The sequence below is a fragment of the Pteropus vampyrus genome, unplaced genomic scaffold (assembly GCF_000151845.1).
Source record: "Pteropus vampyrus isolate Shadow unplaced genomic scaffold, Pvam_2.0 Scaffold405, whole genome shotgun sequence".
Classification (NCBI taxonomy): Eukaryota; Metazoa; Chordata; class Mammalia; order Chiroptera; family Pteropodidae; genus Pteropus; species Pteropus vampyrus.
The window spans coordinates 524,967-532,226 of record NW_011889186.1 but is presented as its reverse complement, the minus strand read 5'-3'; the positions used below and the strand labels follow the sequence as shown (position 1 = coordinate 532,226).

Genomic DNA, 7,260 nt, shown 5'->3' with positions numbered 1-7,260 from the left:
GGGGGGTAGTAGGTGTCCTCCACGTAGCAGCCACATCTGTCTCTTGCGACGCACTTCTTCTGGTCCTCGTCATAGATGGGCCGGTCCTCAGGGCAGTGGGGGTAGCAACCTAGTGGGCACGGGGCACGGGGCTTGAACCACGATGATGGACCCCACATCCACCAGACCCCCCCTTCCCGTTGTCCCTGCCAGGGCAGGTCCTTCTCTCTAGGATGCTCTTCTGGGAATGCCAGTGTTGGAAAAGGCAGGGTCCTGGGTCCCCCAGCTGGGCCCAGAACACTGCCATAGGGCCAAAGGGACAGCCAGGCCCTGCCCACCTGCTTCAGCCCTCTGACCCCTGACCTGGCACCCCTCTCACATCTTCATGTGGCTAGTTCTCAGCTCAAAGGCCCCCCCACCCATCCTCTGAAACACGCCCCACCCCACTCTGCCTGTTCCTGGTAGCACTTGCCACTCCTGGCCTCACGGGTGGAGCGTTAACCTACTTCCCTCCGCCTCTCCGCTCGAGGGCAGGGTCCGAGCTCAGGCTCTAAGCCCCCTCTATGAACAGATTCTTCAGCAAGGCGAGCCCGGTCCGCCTGGCGCTCAGGGCCTCTCGCGGGGGCACCGAGGTCCTGCAGACTCACCCTCCAGGTAGGACACGGAGATGTTGGAGTGGATGCCGTTGATGGTCCTGCAAGTCTCGAAGCTGCGGTTCCCACAGGGCTCATAGTGCCACTCGCACTCGTCCGGGGGGTTGTAGTAGTCACAGAATATGGCTGCGGGTGGGGGGGGCGGGGCAGGGGTCAGACCCCTGGAGGGCCCCAGGAAGGAAGCTTGGATCCTCAGGCAGGGGAAGCGTGCAGGAGACCACGAACACGTCCCTCAGATGAAATGCACCCCGCCCACGGCAGCGGCCCCAGCCCGCCCCGAGCATGCCCCAGGCGGGACAGGCGGGCACTCACGGCACAGGTCGGGCGTCCTCCAGAACACGCAGGCGCCCTCCTTGGTGCACTCCTGGGCGTAGGAGGCCACGGCAGAGCAGAAGCACTCACAGTCCCCACCGGTGTCACAGGAGCAGGAGTCATGAACGCAGGCTTCATAGAAGGGTTTGGGGTCCACCTGGGGGAGAAGCCATCCTGTGCTCTGGTCTGCACTACCCTCATGGGGCAGGTCGGCCCTGCCGGCCCGAGGAACGCAGGACCCAGAGGCAGCCCAGCTCCTGGGCCAAGGCATGCCACCCAGGGGTTGGCCACCTCTAGCTATGCAGACCTGTCCCTCAGGGCCCAGGGCCTTCAGCTGTAAGACGGCAATCGAGACCTGCCCCCATACCCTGCCACCGCCTGGACTGAGGGCTGCCTGGGTTATCTGTCCTTTCTTCTGCTCTGGGGGCACAGCCAGGGGTCTCAGAAGGAAGGCTGGATGTCTGGTCACATGTCCAAAGGACACAGAGGATGGAGTTGAAGCTGGAGGACAGGTGCCTCATACTTAGGCAGCAGGAGGACTCCCCAGTGCGCACACAGAACCCATGGAGAGACTGTCTGGCCCCGCCCAGGACGTGCCACACCATGCCCGTCCCTCCCATGCCCCACCCACCTTAACACGCCCACACCTCACCCACACCCCTGGCCCACCACACCAAAACCCACCCACGCCCCGCCCACCTTTGCCACGCCCCACCCACACCACGCCCATGCCCGCATGCGCCGCGCCCCACCACATCCACGCCCCGCCCACCTTGCCACGCCCCACCACATCCACGCCCCGCCCACCTTGCCACGCCCCACCACATCCACGCCCCGCCCACCTTGCCGCGCCCCGCCCACCTTGCTGTGGCAGACACTGAAAACCGAGCTCTTGATGATGCTGCACTGCTTCTCCGCCCAGGCGCGGCGGTGCGGGTTCTTGGTGCAGGGCTCGGGGGTGGTGGTTACGTCCGGGCAGGTGGGGGCCTCCTTCCAGCTGTTCCCGAAGTCCAGCTCGCTCTCCACCACCATGTGGTCCCGCGTGGTGAAGTCGTTGTTGGAGCGCTGATCGAAGTTGCCGCACAGGCCGCACACGGTGCCCTGCGGAGACGGGCGGGCGTGCAGGGGCTTCCAGCAGCGGCTCGCGGGGGAGGGGCTCGTCCCCTCCCGTTCTCGGAAGGCCCAGCTGGGCGCGCGGCGGCCTCGGAGAGGCCGGGTGGGCAGGGGCGGCCGCGCACCTTGTAGGAAGGGGCCAGCTTGATGAAGATGGTGGTTTTCTTGTCCCAGATGACGATGATGCCGGTGCTGGTCTCCACCACCAGGTACTGCCCCACCTCCCGCGTGGTGTAGGCCACGTGGTGGCCCACATCACGCTGGATCACCATGCGGTGCTTGTCCTCCAGCTTCAGCTCCGTCCTCTGTGCCCAGGGGAAATGCCCAGTCACTGGCTGGCCCGAGGTGTCTGGGAACCCACGCGTCCGGGGATGGGCAGCAAGCACTCACCCCTATGAAGATCTTGATGGCCTTGGAGCAGGTGACACCCGTGGTGCCACAGGGGACGTTCTCGGTGATGATGCTGAAGGAGCTCAGCGAGGAGTTCTGGCCGCAGTAGTCCTGGGGGCCACAGAGGACATGAGCCAAGCCAGCCATCACAGCACCCCACACGCCACACCTCTGAGGAGCCTCAGCCCCTCCTCCGCTGAGAGGGGACATCCAGCCGCACACGGGGCCTTAACCACGGCCCACGCGCCTGGTTCCCTGTGCACCCCACACCCCCACATAGCAAGGGAGGGTCACAGAAGGTGGGCAGTGAAAGGGCCGGCTCCTCCCACCCACAGGCCTCCTCACTGGGCTGGAAGCAGCTCAGGGCCGGCGAAGTGGGGACCAGAGAGCAGGGGAGGGCGCTGGCCTCACCTGAGCAGCCACGTAAGAGCAGTGTCCATCAAAGTCATAGTACTTCCCATCAAAGGTGATGTAGTGGCCGCTCCCATAGATGGCACAGGTGCCGTGGCACACGGCCTGGGTGCAGGCCCAGCGCCCTCTCTGGCAGGTGCTGAGGAGAGCGAGAGAGGGGCCTGGAGCCTGGCCCTCCTGCCCCGCGCAGAGGGCCACCGGGCCAAGTCCCCGAGGAACTGTGAGGACAGCTCCCGAAACCCGGCCCCTGCAAGCCCTCGCCAGCCCAAAAGCACGGTCCAGCACCCCCATTCAGGCCAGGGCACTGCCGGCGGAGTGGGAAGGGGGCCCCAGCCCTCCCTCTGAGCACTGGGGGCCAGGGTCAGCCAGGCCAGGCCACTAACCAGGTGTTGCAGTCCACCTGGATCTTGTTGCCGGGGGCGTACAGGTCCTTGTTGTGCATACACGGGCACTCCTGCTCCACGACACAGCCCCCGCGGCCGTCATCCACCAGCCCTTCCGGGCACACGCAGCCACTGATGCACTCTGTCTGGTACTGGGGGTAGCCGGAGAGTGGAGGTCAGGGACTTGGTGCCAGGCCGGCCCTGCCCTTGGCTGCTCGTCTGACACAGAGACACTCCTCACGTCCCCACCCACTTTGACCTCTCTCCTTCGGCACGGAGACAGGTGAGGGCTGCCTGCCAGGGACCCCTACACTTGCCCCTGTGCCCCTGATGGGCTGGGCAGGTGCCCACAGGCCGCCACCTCCCTCCAGGGACAGGGAGAGCCGACAAAGCCCCTGTGTCCACAGCACCCGGACGTCAGGGCCAGTACGGAGCCTGCCTGCCCCTCCCCTGCACGCGGCCTGCCCCGGCACGCACGTAGCCGGCCGCCAGCGTCTGGCAGCTGACGGGACGGGGAATCCGGATGGCCAGTGCAGTCAGGTTGCTGCAGTCCATGTGAACCTTCGGGGCTGCACAGCCTGTGGGACGGAGGGGCCACCTCAGCTCAGCTGCAGCTGGGGCGTGGGGAGGGGCCATGCCCTGGGCAGCATCCACTTACTCTGGCTGAGTAGCTTGACCTGCATGCACTGCAGCCTCCCGTTCTGGCAAACGCTGCAAGGGAGAGGCAGGTGAGTGGGGGCTGTCGGGGGGTACAGGCCCCATGGCTCGGTGGGGCCGGGCGGAGCTGCAGGCTCCCCCAGGCAGAGCCGTCCATACCCACCCTGTGCCCTCCGCCCCACCCAGACACCCACCAGCGCTCCTCCTGCCTCAGAACCACCTCCCCCGCCTCCAGGTAGAGGCCACGGTGGTAGCAGGAACACTGTGCCAGGGGCACACAGCGGCTTTTCTCATCCAGGAAGGTGTGGTCCGGGCAGCCACAGCCATCCACGGGCACGAAGCCCGTGAGGCAGTGGGTGTCCGATTCCGAGAGCGAGCGGCAGGTCTGCTGGCAGGTGGTCAGGTTGTACAGGAAGGTCTGTGACTGGGGGCAGGAGTCCACGTCTGCAGAGGGAAGGGCCTCGTGAGGGGCCAGGGGGACTGCTCCGGCTCTCGACCTGCCTGCTGTCCCTGCGCCTCACCCAGGAGGGGCACACGCCTGCCCGGCCGAAGGCAAGTGTCTCTGGGACCTCCTGGGCCACACATTTACCACCCCCTACACACCTCCCCGCAGGGTGAACGGGCTGTGGCCACAGTGCCAGGACCCTCCCCGCCAGAGGGAGCCACGTTGCTGCAGCCAGCTGACCCTCCCGCCGGATCCCAAGGCTCAGGAGGAGCTGCCATAGGGGACCGTGTGTGACGTGAAGGCCAAGCCCCAGACCCATCCCACGGAGACCCCAAGACGCCTGCAGGGGGTGCACTCACTGCACACGAGCTCCCGCCAGCCCCACAGCGTGAGGCCCTTGGCGGCGCAGGCGCGCGCGTAGGAGGACAGGGCGGCGCACAGGCAGTCCTCGCTGTCCGCACAGCTGCAGGCGTCATATCTGCACCTCTGGGCAGCGAAGCAGGGCGGTGAGCGGGGCGGGCCGGCCGTGACCTGTCCGCCCAGGCGCCACGCAAGCACTCCCGGACGCACACGAGTGTGCACACATGCTTTACACACACACACACACTCAGCAACTTCCGGCAGGAGCATCGCTCCGCGGCGGGGCAGGGTCAGCCAGGTGCACAGAGCACACCTTGCTGGCCTGGACCGTGTGGGTCCCACCCACCTTGTAATACTCGGTGGGGTCCACGGCAGAGTGACACCTGCCGAAGGGGGTCTCTGTGTTCTTCAGCAGGGAGCACCAGTGCTCAGCATAGTTGGCTAGAGAGGGGGTCCGAACCTCAGTGGGGGTGGCCCCTCCCGGGCAGGTCCCCGGAGTCTGGCTGTCCGATCACCCCAGCTGGAGTGGACACTGCCCTCTCTGTAGACCAAGCCTTAGCCCCTCCCTCCAGGTCAGCTCACCCCAGAACGGTGCCCCCTTGCAAGCCAGGGGTGCCCACCACCTCCCCTCCTCCCCTCTACCTCCCCGGGCGCAGCGAAGCGTCATGGGGTGAGCGGGGTGGGAGGGCGTACTGTCATGGCACCGGGCCAGCCCCTGGATGTAGGCCTCCACCCAGCAACCAGCAGGCCCAGCCCCTGTGCCATGCCGCTCGGCAGGCTGCCATCTTGGGCCACCGTAAACCAGCCACGTGGCAGAAAGCAGCAGGGGGATGAGGGATGACCACCTTGGCAGACAGGCACCTGTCCACACCCCATGTCCGGCCAGCAACCACATCTGCAGTGGCCCAAGGCCAGCCCTCCCAGGTGGGGCCGAGCCTCACCGGTCTCAATGTTGAGGGAGCAAGGGTCGTCCAGCCAGTCCAGCTTGTCGTAGCAGCTCGACTGGGCCTTCCAGGTATTGGCAAAGCCGGCCCCGGTGGCCTCCACCAGCCCACCTGCCGTCTTGAAGTCGTCACTTTCCTGGCCATTGAAGTTCCCACAGAGGCCTGAGGGGCCAGGACAGGGTTGGAGAGGGGAAGCACCGGGGGAGGCAGGACCAGGGGCGGGGGCCAGGGCAGGGGTAGGCGGGACCAGGGCAGATGGTGGGCGGGACCAGAGCAGAGGTGGGCGGGGCCAGAGCAGAGGTGGGTGGGGCCAGAGCAGAGGTGGGTGGGGCCAGGGGCTAGGGTGGGGGCTGCTTCTGTGGCGGAACCTGGAGGCCCACTCACCCTGCACCTGCCCCTGGGAGTCCTGGTCCAGCGTCAGGAAGAGCTGCATGACCGGCAGCAGCTGGACCTGCAGCCTGAGGCCGAAGGCGGTGTTTACGAGCAGGTGATAGGAAGACGGTTGGAAGATGGAGAAGCTGGCTGCAAGGCGGGCGTGAGCAGCGTGAGCAGCAGCTCCGCCCGCCCTCTCCCTCCTGCCTGCTCCCAGCTCCCGGGGTCCCCCACCGTTACGTCGCCCCACCCCCGCGGGGGGCGCCCTGGAGCAGGACTCACCCGCCACGTGGGGCAGGTTCACCTGCAGCTCGTTCAGCAGCACGCTGCCATCGGACTTGAAGGCCACCACCTGAGGGAAAGGCGGAGCGGACGGCAGGGTTGAGAAGGGCCTGGGCCCAGGGGTGCGGGGAAGGGAGGAGCTGGGGGCACCCACGTTCTTCTTCTTATCAGTCAGCAGCACCACCGTCTTCAGGCAGGTCTGCTTGTCCGTGGAGCCGCAGGGGGCCAGCTCGCCCAGGAGGGCATAGGAGCCATTGTGGTCGTCCTGCAGGGCAGGCAGAGGCTGAGGTGAGGACCCGCCGGGCCCGGCTCCCCCCGCAGGCCCTCCCCGCCGGCAGCCGGCCGACCTTGGTCAGCACGTAGTAGCAGTCCCCGTGGAAGGTATACTTCTTCCCGTCGAAGGTGGTGATGTGGGACCCACCCTCCAGGGCGCAGGTCCCGGGACATGGCAGGTCTTTGCACACCCAGCGGCCGGCGTTGCAGACGCTGTCGGACAGCGGGGCTCAGGGCCAGGCACAGCCCTCCACTCCCAGCCCCCCAGCCCCCGGCCCCCAGCCCCGGGCCCCAGACCCACCACTGCTCGCAGTCGTTGGTGACCTGCTGGCCAGGCTCATACAGGTGCCCGTGCAGCTTGCAGTGGCACTGGCTCACAGCGATACAGCCCCCGCCTGCGATGTCATCATACACGGTGCCTGGACAGCGTGGGGTGGGACGTTACACGCGGCCGACCTCAGGAGGTGCCGGGACTCCTGAAGTGGGGCTGCCAACTGGGCCTCCTACCCACAGGCACCCCTGGTCCTTTGGGTGACATGTGTGGCCGCCACATTGTCTGGCCAGCAGCTGGGCCTGAGAGTCTGGCTCTTCCCTGAAAGCTCCAGGTCCCATGGGCCGGGCAGGGGGAGGTGTGTCCACAGGTGGTGACCAGGAAGGTGCCCCTACCCAATACTCCAGAAGCCACT

General features: G+C 66.8%; 1 protein-coding gene across 1 annotated transcript in view; it reads right to left on the bottom strand.

Annotated features, from left to right (window-relative positions):
* MUC2 (mucin 2, oligomeric mucus/gel-forming) overlaps window positions 1–7,260 on the bottom strand; it is a 37,612-nt gene that overhangs the window by 27,225 nt on the left and 3,127 nt on the right. The window contains exons 4-22 of the mRNA XM_011380822.1: window positions 6,876–6,997; window positions 6,649–6,787; window positions 6,456–6,566; window positions 6,302–6,371; window positions 6,032–6,169; window positions 5,645–5,809; window positions 5,050–5,144; window positions 4,703–4,829; window positions 4,093–4,342; window positions 3,900–3,952; window positions 3,719–3,819; window positions 3,242–3,393; window positions 2,859–2,997; window positions 2,448–2,558; window positions 2,183–2,362; window positions 1,806–2,045; window positions 945–1,101; window positions 627–758; window positions 4–109 (exon numbers count right to left, since the gene is read on the bottom strand). Of these exons, the coding sequence (XP_011379124.1) occupies window positions 4–109; window positions 627–758; window positions 945–1,101; window positions 1,806–2,045; window positions 2,183–2,362; window positions 2,448–2,558; window positions 2,859–2,997; window positions 3,242–3,393; window positions 3,719–3,819; window positions 3,900–3,952; window positions 4,093–4,342; window positions 4,703–4,829; window positions 5,050–5,144; window positions 5,645–5,809; window positions 6,032–6,169; window positions 6,302–6,371; window positions 6,456–6,566; window positions 6,649–6,787; window positions 6,876–6,997 (2,588 nt within the window). The remainder of the gene's footprint in view (window positions 1–3; window positions 110–626; window positions 759–944; window positions 1,102–1,805; window positions 2,046–2,182; window positions 2,363–2,447; window positions 2,559–2,858; window positions 2,998–3,241; window positions 3,394–3,718; window positions 3,820–3,899; window positions 3,953–4,092; window positions 4,343–4,702; window positions 4,830–5,049; window positions 5,145–5,644; window positions 5,810–6,031; window positions 6,170–6,301; window positions 6,372–6,455; window positions 6,567–6,648; window positions 6,788–6,875; window positions 6,998–7,260) is intronic.